Below are 21,937 nucleotides of genomic sequence, written 5' to 3'. Positions count from 1 at the left end.
ATAAATTTATAGCTATTTACAAATTGAGTAGGTATGTTGAAATTTTTTATGTGGAAAATTTTCTTTTAATTGTATAAAATCAATTAGAAAACAAACCCATTTCTAACAATAGTGCATTAATGCGAGATGTTACGAAAAAATCTTAAAAATACAATATTTCTTATTATACCTAAAATTATGAATATAGCTTTTAAAGTGCATTATTATAATTGATAATTGATAGTATAATATTTATATTGAATACTTATTGAAGAACTAAAGCTACTTATGTACATTTGTATTATTATGTTATATTGTTGCTATTTTTATATTGTTCTAAGTTACAGGCAATCAGTATGATTATATGTGTGGGCTAAACTCAGTTGCATCATCTCTGATGATAAATATATGAGAGTATTGAATACAATGGTAAATCCAATAATAAAATTTGCCAGTATTTATGAATTCGTAAGTACATCTAGTTTTTTTTTTTCATATTGTGGGTAATTTTTTTGAAATTGTATAGAGAAATTTGAAAATCTAAACCTTTTATTTTGTTATGCAGTTTGAATGGTTGTACATAATATGATTTATGAATATTATGTAAAATTTGCTTAGTGCATACCCATTGTTTGTAACATAAATCTAAAATTTTTAAAGAAAACTCAAAATTTTAAAGTGATTAAAATTTTGATTCATTAAAATTTCATAAATTTTCTCAATTATTATATTGTATAATATTATGAGAAGATGAAATAAAAAGAAAATCTTTGAAAAGCTCTCAAGAATTTTTCAGACAAAACCACTTTAATATTTTTAAGCACATATTGTGTGTGTGTAAACGTTATTTATTAATAATTTTTTAAAGAAGTCTTTGGAAAATATTATAGAAATTATGTAAAATTTTACATTAATGTTAAACTGTAAAAAAAATTACAATATGTAATATGTGGTCTAAGATTTTGAGCATAGAAATTTTTTGTTTTTTACTTTTTCTTTCTTATTTAATTATAGGTCTGTAAATTCTAAATATGTGATTCTTTAGACATAAAAAAAAACAATTCTATAATAACATATGTTAATGTACCTGCACAAATGGTTTCTAAAATTAAAAAGGTTATCAGTTAAAGAGCATTAGCAAAAATTTATTTTTGTAAAAACATATGCCTTTGTTCTTAATTATTTTTATGTGTGTTACAATAATATTTTTTTTTTACTTTGATATGCTTTAAAATTATTTTGATTAATTATTTGAAGAAAAACTTTTATGAAAATTGTAATTAATTTTTTTAAGGATATTTAGAAAGACTGAAAATCTGTGTAACAAAATATCGAAAATTCAAGACTTACAAATTTATGAAGTAATTTTCAAATAACGTTCAGCAAATTACATTCGGTATTGATTTTGAATGTGGAGGAGGCGGAGGGGAATTTATAATATAATTTAGGGTGCATATCGAATTCCTTTTAAGAGCATTTCTAATGGAAATTTTCTAAATTTAATTGAAGAGCAGAAGCAAATTAACATTTCTAAATCTAGACTTAAAGTCGAAAGCGAAATGATCAGAATGTGATTTATCTAGTCTTTTAAAGAATTCGGTAGCTGATTAGCAAATTCTTGTTTCCGGTTTTGATTTCTATTTTAATGATAAACATTCAACTTTCAACTTGTTATATTCAATTAGTAGTTGAAACTGGCGCCAAAATTGTGAGTTTAAAAAACTTTTTTTAATTTTCAGCTTCTGACTTTTCCAAGTAACCCTATTACTTTATTAAATCATTGGTATATGTTGTGAATTCTATTATCTTTAAGTCAAATAACATACTTATAATTAATACTCCTTTAAACTTTTTAAAGCTATTCATTCACCTTGTACATTTTGTTTTAATCTAAAAGTTGAGTAAGGTTAGTTTGTTTTTTTTTTCATCATTTCTTTTATTCATTTAAAAATAATTTATATAAAAATATAATATTTTAGCTATATTTATACATTGTATATATATAAATTTTGTAAGCATAAATTTTCTTTATGTCCATAAAATATTTCATTCACCTTATATATTTTTCGATAAATTGTCATTGAAATGAAACGGAAAGAAAATTAAGAAAGGAAGCAATTATTGTCTGGTAATAATTGTCTGAAAAATGTTCTATTATTATATTTTATTTATTATCTGTTTATATAACTGGAAAAAAAGCAAAAAAAAACCTAATAACGAAGGCTTCTCTATTATTACCCCTAACGTAAATGCCAATTAATTAATTTTTAAATTATGAGGAGTTACAAAGGGAAGAGTAATGTCCTTATATTGTTACAATAATTTTTAATTTGTTTTTGTATTTGGTTTATCAATAAGTTTTAGAAAAATTATTATCTAATTTTGAAAGTTATCACAATTTAGTGAACTCTTTTATATGAATTACATGTTTTCCATAAAACTACAGTATATAAATTGATTTTTATTTAGAATTACTTAAATTGAAAATTCTTTAATGATGTCTTTGCGTTAATATAACGAGAATTGGAATTATTGTGTCAACTCGCTGATATTCGTATGAATGAGTTAATTTAAGTAATGCCTAACAACCGCAATAGAAATTCGCATGATTTTAATTGTTGCTGCTTTACATTGTAGCCTTAATATAAAAATACTTTACCTTCTATTTGAGTATAGCAACTTGAATATTTTCAAATATAATTAAATTATTTTTGAATTTGTGTGGCAGCCCTATCACCGGATTCGAGTGTGCGATATTTCAGCACCGCAATTCGAATTATGTCTGAGATAACTTCAAATAATTTTAGAAGTTTTTCGACAGTTTTTTCGAGCAGCTGCTTACATTGCACGTGAATTAAATAATTTAAGTTCTAGGTTTTAAAAATGCTCTTTTAAGAACAATGAGCTTTTAAACTCATTTTTAAAATCTGAAAATCTGATTAACTCAGAGTAATTGTACTCTCAATTATACCCAAATTCTTTTATATATCGACGATGAACAGGACCGTAAATGTCTATGTCTCAAACCCTTAGTTCACTTAAAAAGTATTTTCTGCCTTGAAAAACTGTAATTTAAATTATTCTTAACTATCAATTCAACATTTACTTAAATTAATATTTATTTGAGTAACCTTGAAAGTGTTATACCCATTAAATCACATATAAATTTAAATATTAATCTTACACAATTTATTTGCAGTAAATTTATTTTGAATCCATTATTATTTAATATTATTATTCTAAAAGAAATAATAATTAAATTAAATTGTATAGGCAATAAACATTATTTAATAAATAAAAAAATTTTAATATTGAAATATTCTAAATCTTCCAACCCTACAAATAAAACATTTTTTATTTAATATTTTATAAATGCAAAGAATTTATACTCGTACGTATATAAAATGTATGTGCTATCCACTTACGATTATATCCTTAAATTTTCCTTAATATACTTGAATACAAAAAAAAAACAATAATGCTATCTATTTAATATTTATATATTTAAGCAAACATACATGTATGTGTGTATGTATGTACAAATATAATATTATTACATTCATTTGCCGTACTATACAATCTCTATTTTTCAATTATAATTTATAAAAAAAAAATAATATGGTACATTTGAAATCCCATGAAGAATGGTATAATTTACTATATGTATGTACGTAGCGTAAGTGTACATAAGTATATTCACATAAGTGAATATTAACCATATAATATAAGAGTATGTGTATGTATGTATGTATAATAGCAACCTTTACCTAATTTTTATTTATTTATATTGACATACTTTTACATTATTTTTTTAAATTATAATATTATATACGAATATAAATATATGTATATATCTGTAATACACCACATATTTTATATTATAAAAATGCCGTATAATTTCAAAATATCCTTATACTATAATGTATAAAAAATCTACATTTTATACTAGGTTTATACTTTATTTGCAATTTAATACAGACAAATTTAGTAACATAAATTTTTCCTATGATGTATCTTTAAAAAACAAAAAAAAATATTATACCACAAAATATAACATTATTATATTTTATACTGTTATAAAAGATAACACAAACACAATATACATATTAATATTTTACCATCTTATCAAAAAAATTATATTGAAATTTTCTCTTTAGTTACTTGAGCGCTAAATATTTTATATGTGACAATTTTAATAACTAATTTTATGAGAAGAAATTTTAGTTTAAACAGAGCATGTCGGCACTCTTTTGTTAACTATAGTTATATATATGTACAGGACATAATGCAAATATAGTAATGTAATGTTAAAAAAAATACAAAACAGTATTAGTATATATCTATTTGTATGTATATTTTATATTTTGTAATATCCTTTAAATACAAACCACGAGTTCATAATTTACGATACGAATATACGATATTAAAAAATGCAGAGAAGGCGCATAACCACAAGAATATTATAGAGAATGAGAGAAGATATCATGTCATGTTTGTTATCAGCGGTTATCATTTCAGCTCAAATTACAACAAAATAAAAGCGAAAAGAATGCAAAAAAAAAAGAAAGGTAATCAAAACAAATTTGTGTGTTTATGAATATTGTTACAGTTATTTTTCCGTTATTTTATGTATCCATTCAATTTTATCAGGCCTTGCATTGCAGTTTGTTTTTAATTCTCTAAAACAATTTTTAAGAGAATTTACATATTTTTACTCTCTCCGTTTTTTTTTATCTCGTTTTTCCTAAATAACATGTGCGAACTCAAAAATATTCTCTTAAATTTTTTTCTCTTTCAATTTTTTAACATGAATTTGTTTTGTATTTGAATTTAAGAGAGAATGTTTTTTTTTTTTTTGTTATAGGAATTTTCTCTGGTCTAATTTTATTGAAATGCTGGAAAATTTCACTTCTGCGAATACAATTTTGCTTTATTTTTTTACACTGGCTGCTTTTTATATGAAGCATAAAAGATATATGAAAAAATTTTTTCCGAGTTTTCTTACTGCTATTTATGTTAACAAAATAAAAGAACAAAAAAAAAAATCTCTACTCTATATATGGGAAAAGGAATTCTAGTATACTATTATAGATATACAAAAATATTTATGTATATACAGTAGAAATCTGCTCGAGTGAACATAATAAAAACACAGGCTGTTCGTTCTATTGAACCTGTTCACTGTATTAAATGTCAAATAAATTAAACTAAAAAGTAGTTTTTAAAGCTTTATTGTTTAGAAAAGTATTCAGTTACTTTTTTTTGAATTTTTTTTTTATTTGAAATTTTTAAAACAATATTTACTCTTGTGTGACTTGGTCGGTTAACAAGATATCGTTGTCTGCAGCCCATTGTATAGTCTTATTTAGCGGTTCAAGGGCTTCATAATCAGAAATTTTTGCTTCAACTGTTTCTATCACATTTTCGGTTAAATTAGTAACCGAATTTGGCTTTTTAACTTCAGTTTTCTGCTATTAATCGCGCACACGGTTGATTTAGCTATACCAAATTTCTTAGATAATGTTGTAACACTTACTCCTGACTCTAAAGATTTTATAATTTTAATTTTTTCATTTAAATTCAAATGTTTTCTTTTAATATTTGTTTTCGGTATTTTAAAAAAAACTTGAACACTTTTATTTTATCGAAATTACACTTTAATTGAATGCCATTACCTAACACAATGTATGACTTATATGTTAAATAAACAAAATAATGCTCTCTTTTGTAATTCAACTTGAAAAATCCCGTTACAATGAGAAAAATAAAAAGAATAATATAAAAAAAAAACAGTTTTGTAAAATTTGTTCACTATACTGGGCACTTATAAAAATTTTTGTTCACAGTGTAAGGCAGTCAATGCTAAAATTTTCGTGTTCACTCGACTGGGAAGTTCATAAAGTCGGGCGTTCACTAGAGCAGATTTCTACTGTATATCGTAATATGTAGATAACGTATATATGGGAAAATCAGCTAGAATAAAAGTAATATTTTTTTCTGATTATTTTGATTTTGTTTTTATTTTGTGTCTTATGCTTTTCCTAACCAATAGTTTTTTAAAAAATTCAGTTGGATATTTGATCGGGACCGGTTGAGATGTATTTTTTGATCGTCGTCGCAAAAAAAAAATACATTTACTTACATACTTTTTCTTTCCTTTGCTTTTAGTGCAAATAAATGTTGAATAAAATAATAAACAGAAAAAGTTCGAATACGTACTTGTATATAGATATTTATATATATATATATAGAAATAAATACAAGTAACAAAATTTTAATTTAATCTTTAAAGAAAACGAATAATGTACGTATTCAAAATAAACGTGAAAAATATTACGAATTTTTCATATCGAGGATTTGCTTTAATTTGTTTTAACATTTTATTTTAATCATTTTCTATAAAAATCAAAAATTTAAAGTCCTTTTTCTTAAAAAGAAAAAATTTCGGTGAGGCGAGATATTTTAAAAAGTGTAGAATAACACGAATACAAAAAAAAAAATTAAATGAAATGAAAATTAATTTAAATAAATAAAAAAATCATGTATATAAAGAGTTCAACTGTGAAGAAAATGGAAAATAATTTAAAGAAAATTTAATTTTAATCCTATAAGAAAATAAGGACGAAAAAATTTGATTTTTTCAACTTTCTAAGTTTCTGTTTTTAAAGTTTGTGTTTGTTTTGGTTGGAGAAAATATTTTCTTTTCTTATTTTACTCTGCATGCTATATTCATTTTTATTTTCTTTTTGTATGAATTTTATAATTTAAATTTCAAATTTTTAATAATTTTTCTTTCTTTTTTTCTTTATTTTTAGCTATATATATAATTCCTCTTTTGAAAGATTAATTTTTCGAATGTTTTCATTCTGAATTCTCAGTATAAATGAAAAAAAAAAAATAGAAGAAGTAATGAAATTATTTTCTGATTAAGGATTATGAAAATTATTTTTTAGTTGGTTACGCTATTACATTGGAAAAGAAAAATTTGCATGGAAAAGAAAGAAATTTAAAATAAGGAATCGATTAAAAAAGAATTTTTTTTTATAAACCATAAATGGAATGTAATTCTGACAAAAAAAGAATTGAAAAACGTTTAAAATGAATTCAATAAAATTAATTTATCTTTTGTAAAAATTGAAAATCCAAAAAGGATATTGAGAAATACTTAACCATTTTCAAGAAAAAAAAAATTGATTTTCATTTTAAAATTTCATTTGAAATGTTATAGAATTTAAATATAAAAAAAGAAAATTATATTTATAAATATCATTGAAAACAAATTGAAAATTTTCAATTTATTCTTAATAAGAATTTAGAAATTGCATGTAGTAATAGAATTTGTGTCAATAATACACTTATTGTCAGATTGTTCAGATTAAGTGTTCATTAATAATAAATATATTATGCAGTATATATATATATATAAATCACAATGTAAATGCATTGTTAAAATTTCATTATTTATTTCATATTATAATAATTATACATTATTTACTTAATATATATATATATATATATATATGTTTTTTTTGATTTTCACTGATAAAATATAAATTTTCATTGTTATATTTGATTATCAAAACACTTGAGAATTTTAAGATTGTAAATAATAAATAGTGCATATATGCAATATAAATTTACATAAATTAAAATATAATTATGCATAATACTTATTAAATTTACTTAAAATTATAATTATTTACATAGTTATTTCCAAATAATTTTACATACAAATATTATGTAAATTAGATATAGAATTGAAATTAATAATGTTTACGTGTCCTTTATTCATATTATTTTATTGATTTCATTGATTTATTATTCTGTACATATATTGAGAATATTATTAAAGTATGTAATAAAGGATAAAGCTCTATAATATATTATGCATTATGTACGATATTTTATAACTTAAAGTTATTTGAAAAAAAATTTACATTAAATCATTCTACTTTTCAATTTTTCTTTTCCTTAAATTTTAAAGAAAAGCAAAATGAATATTCTTATTTGTAAAAGAGGAATTATAATAGACTATAGAAATCATATGCCTACTCAAATTTAATTTTAATAATTTCAATTCATCAATATTTCGAATTCATGAAAAGTTTTCTAACCCCATAATTAAATCAAAATAATAATATTAAGAGTAATTAGCTTTTTTAAGAAAAAATGAAGGATATAATTGCATGTTTTTTTTAAATTTTCAATGAATTTTTTTTGTATTCATTTTCTTTTTCATTTTTTGCCAGGAAAAAACTATTTTAACATTCTTTTTTGTTTGTTTTATGTCACTTTTCAATAGAGAGATAAATATGTTTATTTTTTAATAAAGATTTAATAACAAAATTAATAGAGAATCTAAAACGAGAAATTAAAAATAAAAAAATAAATAAAATGAAAAAGGAAATTTATTTAAATTTTTCATTAAATATGAAATTCGGATATTGTTTTAAATTTCAATATGGATAATAAAGTGAATTTTAAAAAAATAGAACAAATCCAGTAAAATGGATTAGAAATCCTCAATAAAAAAAAGTAAAATTTCAATTAATTAAATTTCTACATTGTGTTAGAGTGTATAAAAATACAAAAATATTAAGAATTTAATAATTAAAACAAAAATTTATGAATGAAAATTCAATTAAATTGAAACGTGTGTAAAGAAGGTTTTATCCACTTCAAAAATTGTACTAGGTTTTGCTTATATTTAAGAATCATAATTGAGATTTCTTTTAAAGTAAAAAAAAAAACATAAATTTATAATACGTAATTATTAATAAAAATATTCGGGCTCGCGTTTACCACTACTTTTCTTTTTAATATAAAAAAAGAAACGTGTCCTTTTTTAGGGCAACATTAGAAAAAAAATCATTTTTTTTTTTCGGTTTTCTCATCGTTCCATTTCATTTCTTCCTTATTTTAAATATTTTCTTTAGAAAAAAAATTATATTAAAACAATAAAGAAAATTATATTGAAAAAAAATAACAAAAAATAGAAAACAAAAACAAAATCTAAAATCATAAAATCAGGATATTAAAATAATAACAATAATAAGAAGAATTTATAATAAGCAAAAAATTTAGAAAGGAAAGTATAAAAACAAAAAAAAATTCAAAATCCTGTCACAAAACCAAAAAAAAAAAAGAATATTATAAATAAAGGAAAACAAGAAAAAAACGAAAGGATTCCTTGAGGTTTTCTTTGAAAAAGCAAAAACACAATTTTTTTCTTCTTGAATTCTTGTGTGTTTAATTTTTTCTGTCATTTTTACATATTGTTGTAATTCTTGTTTTGCTCCCGGTACCAAGAAAATTACAATAACAAAAATTTACGATCTATATACTTGAACAACCCTCAATGGTACCCCACTCTCTTATATTTACTTTAAAATAAAAAAGATATTTTTTAAGAATTTAAATAAAATTCAATATAATATGGGTATGAAAAATAAGAATAAAATAAATAAAAATAGAAGTACCTATACAATGATGCTACTATACACATACAATATTATGTGTGAATAAATGTACTTATATATTTAGAGAAACATACGTATGTACAGTTAAGTTGAAAATATACAAAATATTGTACAATATTTTCCTGTCAAAAGCTGTAATAACATTTTTTTTTTGTTCTTTAAATTACAAAAAGTCAAAAAAGAAAAAGCCAAAAATAATACAAAAACAAGACAAAAAAGAAAAGATTCAAAGGAGGAAAAAAAAAACAAAAATCAGATAAAAATCAAAGAAAATCAAAAGTTATAAAAATGAAAATAGGCGGCAATATTTAAGGCATTGCAAAAGTTTTAAAAAATAACAGCAATAAAAATCAAAACAAAAGAAAGAGAGCAGCATCTCATCATCATCATCATATAATGATGTTATTGCTGATAACAATGATAATGATGTTGATGATAAAAAAGGAGTCCTCTATCAATATGCAAATATAAAATATATAATCATTTATTCTTGATATTTTTAATATCCTTCACGTCGCCGCATATATTATTATCCATCATAGAATACATATATTATCAATTTTTTATGTTATAAAATAAAACAATAAAAAAAACGAGAAGAAAAAAAAATTTGAATCCTATTGCACGCGGTTTTCGCTCTGCTATATTGTATACGTAATAATATTGATTGGATCCTCAAGAACATTCTCATATCCTCTTGCATTTTGGTTGTATTTTTTTTTTTTTGCTCTTTTTATATTAATATAATAACGATTTTTTCTTTTTCTTAAATTATAATATAACGCATCTAATAATAAAAATGTTATTTTAATATTAAAATACTTATACAATATATTTAAATATAAAATTTTATAATATATATTATTAATCCGTATATACATACACAAAAACACACACATATCTCTAACTAAAAAAAAAAACCAAAATAAATTTTAATATTTTTGAGGCACATGAAAATTATTCGAGTATAAAATAAATTTCGCTATAAGGATACATAAATATTATTAAAAATATATACAATGTACATTTTATATCCTTATATATACTTAACATAAAATATGTTATCATATCATTTATATTCTTATATATGAACGTATACATATATATATAATTTAAACTGTATCAAAATTAATATACATATGTTTTACATATTATATACCTTATATTAAATTATTTAAATTATAAAAAGAAGAAAAATTCTTACAAAAAAAAAAACGAAAACATATCCTTAAGAAAAAATTTCATATCATTTTGGTGTTTGTTTTTTATATTTTGAAAAATACATACATACATTTTTATGTACATAATAATATCTATATGTTAATGTCATACGTTTTTTGAACTCTTTAAAGAATGATTATTAAAGGATATTGAAATAATTTTTATATAAATTTGTTGTAATGTGTAAATAAATATTTACATACATATTTATAATATTTAAATAAAAATTTAATAATATTTTTGTTGAAAATTTAATATAATAAAGAAATTAAAGAGGTAATTGAAATAATAAAAATATTAAATAATATATTTAATTTTTTTAACTTTGTTCATGTCTTTTTTTTTTTATTGAAAATCAAATATAATTAAAAATTAATTAATTTATTATTATCATTATTATACCCTATTATTATAATTTCAAAATTAATAATATTTTGTGTATTACAAAATTAAACATCAAAAAATTCTTATAAATAATAATATTATGTACTAACCAATATTATAATCATAATGTAAACAAATATAAAACTACATTTAAAAAAAAAAACAAAATCATAATTATATTACATAAACAATAATTATTAATAATAAAATTATTATTAAATATAATGAGAATAAAAATTGTGATTCAATTTTTAAATGCTTAATTTGTAAAAAAATATTAATTACATTGTAATTATATATACATATTTACTATACATTTTAATATAGTTAGTGAAAATTTAATTATTTAAAAAAAAATATTTATTAATAAAGAATAAAATCATAGTTTATTCATTTATATGAATTGACTTAAGTGTTAACTATAATAATATCGTATATAATATATTCTAGTAAATAAATAATATATAATTAAATAATAATGAAATTATATTTAATTTAATAGTATTTAAAATGCATAACAATTGAATTCATTAAAAAAAAGAAGAAATCAATAGTGTAACAAAAGGAAAAAAAATTTAATTTTATAATAAAGTAAAAATTAAATTTTGTAATAAAACAAATAAAAAATTTTTATTTAAAATAATATATTATAGAATTTAAAATTATATTTATTATATATATACGCACAGTAAATAATATTTAAAAAAAAATATCTGTGATTTGTTAAATAATAAGTAATTTATTAAAACAAAAATTTTTATTTTAAATTAATATTGTCATTGAACTTTTAAAAATTCATTTAGTTTTTAGTTTAAATTTTCTTTTTGTTAAACAACAGTATAAAATAATTGAATTAATTTTTATTATAATAAATTAAATATTAAGAAATAGTAATATTAGAAATATTTATTATATAAATAAATCAGATCCATATCGCATAATACTAATAATAAAAATTGAAATTAAACCAAATCCGATTGTAAAAAATAAATTGTAAAAATTTTGGAAATAAAATATGAAATACATGATATGTATAAATTTAATCAAAAGTGAATTGAAGTATTTCTAATTAAAATATTAAATTGAAAATATTATTTTACATACAACATAATACATTTAAATATAAAAGTGAAAAGCGAGTGTTTTATATTCACTTATTGAATCTAAAAAAAGAAAAAAAAATATGAGTGATTATTAAAATTAATTGTTAATAAATTTAATATCAGAAAATAATAAACATTATTATTTAAAAAGTTTACACAATAAAATTGTAATTAAATTCTATATTTAAAAAAAAAAGAATGTGTAATTCATAATTACTTTTTATTTTCTATATTGAAAAAAAAAAGGTACAGTCATTGTTTATAATATTTAATTTAATATTAATAAATACAGAAATATCATATTGCAATTATTTCTATTGAAAAACTTTTTTGAATTTCAAATTAAATCAAAGAATAATAATAATTTATAATCGATTTTTTCTGTAATTATCGATCTCATATCGTTCATTCAATTCATATGTTTTATGCATTCGCGGATTTGTTACCTTTGATCTTTGATTTAATTATAGAAATTCAAACTTATTCAAACAGTCTTCTCGTTAAAAGTGCAAATAAATTTCAACCTTAAAATCTAGTAAAAACTACCTTGTCAATCTTGTGATTAAAAATAGATTAATACAAATTAATTGTTAGTAGGAATTATATAATATAGTATATAAAATATAATTTATTTTAAATATATTTAAGTATTGCAATTTTTGTAACAATTATTTAAAAAATTCAAAACATTTTAATTAATTCATATAAATAATATGTAGGTTAACATTTTGAGGTTATTGCCATACTGTATAACAGATATTTAAAGATTTTAAGGTTTCGTTAAGGAATTTAATATTTATGATAAATTTTAAAGATATGATAGATTCTTAAAATAGTGTTAATATTAGGGGCTGTTACAAGTTTTATTAAAATTCTAAATAGTTTAAATTATCCAATGTGCAACTATTTTAAAATTATATATCAGGAATTGTGAATTAAGTGCATTAATAATGCCGATTAACAAAAAAACCTTGATTATCAACGATGGATTCAATGAATTATTTTGCTTTTATTATTGTTATTGTTGAAATTTCAAGTGTTTGCAATAGATTTTTTAAATAATTGAATTCCCAATTATTCGAAGTCTAATTACTTTACACATAGATTTTTTAATCTATAAATAATTTTTTAATTGTCCACAATAGTTTCATTACTTTTGTTTAATCAATTTGTTTTCAATTGATTTATCATAATTTAATTGAAAATAACTATGACAACTTTTTTACTTTAAACGTTAACATTATTTGTTTTCAGTTTGGAACTAGGTTATTATTAAAGCTTTTAATTTTTAATTACACGTGGAATATATTTGATCATGGCATTAATTGTTTTTCTATGTTTATATATTATGAAATATTCTTTGTAATTATGCATTAATCATTTGAAATAATTGATACGATTTGAGCTATCTAAGTCGAAATGACAATTTGCACAAAGTAAACGTTCTGAATTAAATATTTTGACTTTATGAATTACAATTCCTGAGGAAATTTGCTTAAACTTGACAACCTCATTTTTTGGGGATTTTAGTGTGTCATGAAAATAGAGTGCAAATTGTTGAATCTGTTTTGTTTATCTATATTAAAATTTTTTTTTTTCGATAAAACAAATGAAAATAAAAAATGTAACATAAGTGTTAAGAAAGCTTTGTTGAAAATTTTTAAATCGGCGTAAATAATCGTAAATCGTAGGGAGATTATACGAAGAATGTTCTATTCTTCTCAGGTGTATTCAGATTTGCTTGTAACAATTAAAATTGAGATCCCAAATAGAGATATGATTTCGATAATTTTGAGAAGTTGGACAAACCTTAGCATGCATAGGAACTAATACATTTTTTTAATCCACCAAATATAAGTGCATTGAATTCATAATCTCTTTTACTATACGTAATTCTGTAATATATAAGTTTCAGGATATTTCGCTAAAAAGGTGAATGGCCGGAAATTAGAAGTTTTATGAAAAAGTTTATAATTTGTTGATGCTATTCACTTCCCCTTATAGTTTATTTTTATAATTGATTGTCAATATAAGAATATAAAAAAAAGCAAAATGATTGAAAACTTTTTAAATTATTGTTAGTTTTTCTTATATTTTTATTTTTATTAAAACATTTTATAGTTTTGATTGATCTTTGTATTGCGTGTTTTACAATTATTTCGTGTTTTGAAAAAAATTGAAATTCTTGTGTAAACATTTTTACATCACGTTACATTTTTTTACATTATATCGTGATAATTGGTTATATAAGATATCATATATAAATTCACATATGTTACAAAAGTTGTCTATATATAAGTAAATCAATATATTGTGTATAAGTCTCGGAATTTGATTTTAAAATATTTAGAATAAGGGAAATTAATTTAAATAGCAAATCTTTCACCACGTACATAAAATGTGGGAAAAATTTCATATATCGTGTTTTTTATTTTGTTTTTTAATTATTTTTCTCCCCATACAAAACTTAATTTGTATAATAAATTTTATTATTTTATATTATAGTGTTGTAAGTTAGTGTTTTTCATTCTGTTATACGAAATTTTTAAAGTGTTTTTTTTGTAAATTTCAAAATATGTAAATTTGTTTACGATTAAAATTTTTAATTTATTGTAGTTTAGAGTATTGTAAAATACTTAGCATAGTATTTTAGTAGTAATTTTAACACACGCATAAGGTGGTGTGTTGAAAGTTTTAGTTAAAGAGAATTTAGTATTGAGAAGGGTTTTGTTATACATAAAATTTTCATTAAATACCTAAATTGTTTGAAATATAACGCTGAATATAATTTGAAATTTTAGAAATTTACAATGTTCTACAGAAATAGAATTAATATGAGGTGTTGTTATTAATCAGGATAAGAATGTTGAATTATTTGTATTTTTTCAAAATTTATATTTTTTAGTTGTCTTAGCAGATTGTAATTAATCAGAACTACCCAAGTCCAAGTCAGAATTAGTAGTTTCGAGTAAATTAAATTTATAAATATTCTATAGTTTTTAGCAATATTGAAGGACTTGAACCAAACTGAGATTTTGAAGAATTATAGTTTTAAATACGGGGAATTCAAATTATTTAATATTTAAATTTTAGATTTAGAATTTTTGTTATTCAATACAGAATATTTTTTTTCATGATTTTAAATTTAAATCAATGAAGATCTCAATTTAATAATTAAATAATCATCTTAATTGTTGTAATCATTTGTGATTTTAAATTAAAAATCAATTTCCTAATTCTCTTAGCAAGAAGACAGTTTTCTTTCAGTGTTGTATTGTTTGTTCAAAAATTGGGGCATTTATTGGTTCTTATGCCAATAAATTTTTATGCAAGAAATTTTGCAATAAAATTTTAAAGATTAACGATTTTAACTCGGTGCAGTTAAACAAATTAAATTTGAATGGCAATTTTTGTGCAATGTTATGCAGCCTTTCTGTATTCAGATATATTATGTAAGCTGCCACTCATTCATACAAAATGCAAATTTATTTACAAATCTGAAAACAAAGTTTAAAAAAATTTTACCATATTAAATTTTCTCAAACATATGAAGTTTTTGGTAGAAAAAAATATTTGAAATTCTCACAGAAAATTTTTTTTTTATTTAATTTTTCCTTGGTTTTTTCTTTTAATTTTTTTTTTTGGGAATTTGTAGAATTTGAATCTTTCAAAAATTTTTTGGAAAACTTTTGCTTAAAATCAACATTTACGTTTTCAATTTAGTTTTAGAACCACACAGAATACTTTTTTTGAACTTTAAAAATGTTTTTTTTTTCCAGAAAAATATAAAAAATTTCTTTTAAAATGTTTTTATCCTTTTTTTCTTTTTGTACACAAAACTGAATAATGAGAGTAACCTTTAGTACGAATAAATTTATGTATGTATGTACAGTGTAAATAAATTAAATAATTTTGCTTTAAATGAAAAAGAAACGATGATTCCGAAAATTATACACTGTCTTATATATAAATTTAAGTTTATATTTAAATGGTGTAAATACTCAGGCACATATGAGCTTGAAACAATGATTCAATAAATTTCTAGTTAAGGATGTGAAAATCGAATTATTTTTTTAAAAATTAATGAAATTTTTTGTTTAATTTATTATTAAAATTTGTTTTAATCTTAAAAAAGCAATTTTGAATGATATTCTGGCATCAGAATCGAAATGAGTTCAAGTTCATATTACGTGTATGTTGATTTGGTTGAAGAATTTGAAATTGATCCTTGAATTTTTACGATATGTACTTTTAAATCTTAAAAATTTGGAAAGAAAAGCTTTTTATCAAAAATTGTTTTTTAATCAAATTCGTAAATTGTTATTTTGTAAGATCGAATTCTTCTCGAATTGCTGGTTTGATCTATTATGATTTTTTTTATTTCAGGTTTGCTGAATACATTAGTTTATTATATAGTTATTCAATTACTAAAACCTAATTCATTTCTTTTGCTTCAAAATATGTATGTCTTATGTATTGTTTTGCAAAAAAAATTTCATCACCGCAGAACACCAATAAATTTATTTTGCATTTAACCTGAAAAATATTAGAATTTTATCTGACGTAGGGGGACGAACCGAATACCATTTAGTTCTTCTTATTTCTAAGAGTACTAATGGAATGTTCTGTGATCCTCTTACAGACTAGCATTATATGAAGGCACATCTGTCTTTTCAACTATCCGAACTACTCCCAATAATTTTATTAAGCTCTATCCCCCTAATATTGCAAGACCAGTTAAATCGGGTTTTGGTAATTTTATTAAAATACTTGTATCAAAAATTTTAAAATGTGAATAAATTGGACAGATCTATCATAGTTATGTTCAAATTAAATAAAACGAATGAAATTATTCATTTTGAAATTTTATTTAAAATAATTATTTTCAAAGAAATTCAAATAATATTAAAAAATATTTCAATTTAATTTAAAATTGTATTCAAATATAAAAAAAAAAACTTATTTTTTAAATTTTGTTAAAATTTTAAATTTTAATTACTAAAATTAAACCATTATTAACCCCAACTTTTTATATGTACATACGAATATGCAAAATTTATTAATTAAAAAATAAAAAAGAATTAAATTTTGCATACATTTTTAATTTTAGTTTTTTTTTTCTATATAAATTTAATATTCTGCTAACTTGACTAAAAATATTTTTTTTAATACGTATACAAAGTGTTTCTATGTTGAATTAAATTCATAAATTCGTATTATATATATGTACATATATATATACAAAAATTATTATGTCTTCTTTGCACCATAGAACAGGGACTATACATAAATCTACATAAATAATAATGAATACATAAAACAAAAATCAACTATTTAAAAAAATAATTTTTATATAAAAAAAAAGTTTTTTTTTTCTATTTTTTAGTTTGTGGTTTAAAAATAATTCCTGAATAATCATAGTAGCAGAAGGCAAAAAAGAGGAAACGAGTAGCCTTTAGTATTTGATTTCGGTTTTTTTTTTTCTCTGTTTTGTTGAGGGCGGACTATGTAAGATGGTGCGGGATGAATGTGATTTGTTGAAAACTAAGAGAACAATAGAGTAAAAGGAGAACTTATAACTATTTAAAATATAAACTTTTTTTTTTAATTTAATTAGTAGATATGTACAAACTTTTGCGTTAAACTTTCATTTTTTTTTTTTTTGAATTTTGTTATTTTGTATTAAAAAATTTTTGTCTTCTGAATTTGTGAGTTCATATTTTTCTCTCTAAACCATTATAGCCTTATGTTAAAATGTAAAATTTTAATTTTTTTGTAAATTGATCTCTTGAGATCTTCTCATATATAAAATTTGTTCTCACGTTTCTAATACTACAAAGTATGTACTTTAAATTATATTTTTAAAGTATAATAAGTAAATAAATGTGAAACTTAAATTTTAAATATGAAAAATTTGTAACATTTAATATATTTAAAGATTGTAACATATTTGTAGTTAACATTATTATTAAACAAGAATTTTTATATTAAAAATTTCAATTCATTCACATATGAAATTGTTGTAACGCATAGAAAAGAAGCAAGTTAAAAGTTGTATAAATGTTAAATTTAAAATTCCCAAAATTACCTATGTTTAAGAAATGTTTATTTCAAATCTCTTATGTATTAATTATATTTAAATATTTTTTTTTTCATTTTAGGAAATTAAATACTTACAGTCTGGGTTTTTAAGTTTTGCAAGTTATAAAGTCGTGTGACTTTTAATTTCCTTGTATATAGATCAAGAAATTTCAAGAAATTTAAATACTACTATATATTACACGTACACTTACATATACCATAAATATTTCTCTATATAGAAATACGAAGATTTGAAAATAGTAAAGATTTGAGATTAGTATTACATTCCTGGCATTTCAAAGGTATCAACTCAAAAAATGTGATTTTGAAGATTTCAAGACCATGTCGAGTACTTTAAAATATTCAACTACCATTATTACTAGCTAATTGGCAATTGATTTCAATTTTATATTGTTGTATACATACTTAATATATTAATGAAGAAAAAATTTCCATGAAATTGATTTTTTTGTGTTAATAAATTCTTGTCGTAAATGTAGTGATTTTTTACTTGCTTGAATTCGGAAGTCTTAAGTATAAAATCTTTTATTGTATGAAAAAATAATTAAAATATTTTCAATTTTACAATTAAATACTTTAATCCTTGTAAAAATATTTTTCATTTTCAATTTAAAGTTAATTTTGAAAAGATTAATAATGATATGGTTTCAGTTTTTTTTTGTAAATAAAATTAAGGTTAATTTTATTTATTAATAGTACTATAAGTTTAATAAGGTTAAAGTAAAAATAAATTTAATTTTATAAATAAGATTTAAATTTAAAAAAAAATTTAAATTTCAAAATTATTTATTTTTATACGAAATTTAAATAATTTAAAATTATTTAATCTGATTGTCTTCACTTACAATTTTTAATTAAAAAAAAAATTGATATTTATATATATAAAGAATATTTTAAATTTAAATTACTTATAAAATGTACATACAAAGAAATATTATTTTAAAATATAAATTCGAACTGAAAGTTGTAATTAATTATTAAAGCATTGAACACTTTATTTTAGAATAATGTTGTGTATTGTTAAAAATTTTCCAAATTTTGCATTAAGTTTTGTTAGAATAAATCTTAATATCTTGTTAACAAATCAAATTTTTGTTACAGTCTCACTAAAGACCGTATATAACATTTTAAAAATAATGCATAAACTTTTTGATAACAACTAAAATTTATAAGTACAATAGTGTTCGCTCCCTGATTTTAACAAGTTTGATCTAAAAATATTATTATTAACAACAATTTCATGCATCCTATAATTTTCTTTTAACAATAATAACAGTATATTTTATTTTCGTTTTGTAAAGTTTTCAAATTTAAAATAATTAAAAAAAAAAATATATTTTAGAAAAAGTTTGTTTATTATAATAGCAAAAACTTATATATAATTGTATTGTATATAGGTTATACCAGGAGAATATTAAAGATTGATTTATACAGAGAATTATTTAAATATGTGAATAAATAATAGTTGTATATATAAGTATTTAATTAACTTTTTGTATGGAAAGTAGATAAAAATGTTCCCACATAATGAAAATAATGAACTTTTTAAGTTTTGACATTTCAAAAAAAAATTTTATTATATTTTTTTTTTATTGTTAAAATGTATGTTTGTATGAAACAATTTTATAATATATAATTTAATTATACATATAAGTATATGTAAATCCTTATAGTTTTGTATAACATACTGAGAAATAATAATAAAACGCCTGTAGAATGTTATAGTTGAATAAAATTACAGCGAAAAAATATTTTTTTTTTTTTTTTAAATTTTCTCATGTATATAATTTTAAAAGATGAAAGGAATTTTTATTGAAATAAAATTTTAAAATATTTTAGTGAGAAACAAAGTTTAGAATCGTAGTTTAGAAATGGTAAATGGGAAGCAAGTGTGGAAAATTATTTCAAAAAATAACAATTATGTTTTAAAATTACTATATTATGTATTTAATAAAATAGAAATATTGTTCTTTGAAATTATTGTTCTCTAAAATTTGTTCTAAAAAATTTTTCTCTGAAATTCAATTGAATGATTAAATTTAATTTTAATTCTAGTTTTATTATTTCATTCACGTGAAAAAATATTCATTTTAGAAGTTAGAAATATGCAAATTACAAAAATTCCTTCTTATTTCATCAAAAAATCTTCAGAGTTTTTAGGTTACTTTTCCAAAATTTATTGAAAATTTTAAAATATATTTTTTTATTTTTAAATTCTTAAGAAATTTATTTTTTAATACTAGAACATTTATTTTTATAAATCAACTGTATATATATGAATATTTACTTATTTTGGTCCTTAAATTTTTAATTCTTGTTAACTATATTGATACTTAATTTTAAATGTTAAAAATATATATTATAAGTATAGTAAACAATAAAAAATATTATTATTTTGATTGAATTTTTCACATTTTTTATTTAACAAAAAAAAAAAAATAATTAAATTTTAAATATAAACTAGAGATGAGAACAGAATTAGAATTAAAAAAAAATAAGCAATAAATTCCAAATAAAATTTTTTTAAGCATTAAAAATTACAAAAATAAAATTAAAAATGTAGAATGTGATGATTTTTATAAAAAAAAAAAAACAAATATACTTTACAATATTGCTTATAATCCTTTTCTTAATTTTTAATTTATTGGAAAAATATTTGAATAATTTTTCTTTTCTTTACTATTTTTTAAAAATATGCATGTATTAAAAAAAAGAAAATATTAATTTCTATTTAAGTAAATAAGATTAAAATGAATTTTTTCTGAAATTTTTTTTTTTCATGTAAATTTCAGAATATTTTTTTTTTTATTTTTCTTATAATAATTCCTTTGCATTATCTTGATTATCACTCTTATTTAATGTGAGGTAATATTTAAATAATGTTAGATTGCCATATTTAAAATATATTTTAAAATTTCATTGAATTCAAAATTATTATTAACAAATATTTAAAAAAAAAAATATGTTCAATATGTGGGAATATTTATATTTATTTATTTATTGTTAATATTAATATCAATTGCATTCTCAATGATATTAAATTGTTCTTTCACACAAATAAATATCCATGAATGAAGTTAGTTCAATATAATAATCTTATAACTATTATCTTATGCACTTAAATAATATAAACAATAAAATTGTATTTTATATTATTATTTTAGTATATAAGACATGATATATCACAAATGAACTTGAAATTAGGAAATATTTTCAAAATTTGTAATTAATATTTCTGAAATGAGAATTTTGTCAGTAGCTTTTATGTATTTAAATAATTTTCGTAATAAATTACTTTCGTATTAAGTGATTTTCTTATTAAGTAGTTTTCGTATTTAAATTCTTTATATAGTTAATAAATTTTTGTGAGCTTCAGTAGAAAATGTTTTATCAAATATAAAAGCGCGTCTTTCAATTATTTGTATAAATTTGATTTTAGATTTTCTGGTTATCGAGGCCGCACATTCACTTCAATTTTAATTTCTTAAACAAACTAAAAAAAAAACTAAAAACCTCTCAAAGTCAAATTTTGCAATCGAAATTTATAACGAAATCTCTATATTAATTGTATGCATATAAGATTAATTTAATAAAATTTTTATATTAATATTAAATTTTAATTAAAATTTTTCCTTCCTTTTTAACTTTTTAAAAATATTATATAACCAC

At 20.1% G+C, this 21,937-nt stretch overlaps 1 protein-coding gene across 1 annotated transcript in view; it reads left to right on the top strand.

Annotated features, from left to right (window-relative positions):
* LOC129613614 (collagen alpha-1(XV) chain-like) overlaps window positions 1–1,008 on the top strand; it is a 126,311-nt gene extending 125,303 nt beyond the window's left edge. Inside the window, exon 6 of the mRNA XM_055527745.1 lies at window positions 994–1,008. Coding sequence (XP_055383720.1) covers window positions 994–1,008 — 15 coding nt within the window. The remainder of the gene's footprint in view (window positions 1–993) is intronic.
* The last annotated feature ends 20,929 nt before the right edge of the window (window positions 1,009–21,937 follow it).

This window comes from Condylostylus longicornis, unplaced genomic scaffold (genome assembly GCF_029603195.1).
Source record: "Condylostylus longicornis isolate FDR11 unplaced genomic scaffold, ASM2960319v2 ptg000084l, whole genome shotgun sequence".
In the NCBI taxonomy this organism is placed as follows: Eukaryota; Metazoa; Arthropoda; class Insecta; order Diptera; family Dolichopodidae; genus Condylostylus; species Condylostylus longicornis.
Note: the sequence above shows the minus strand (reverse complement) of the source record. Positions and strands in the feature narration are given on the sequence as shown.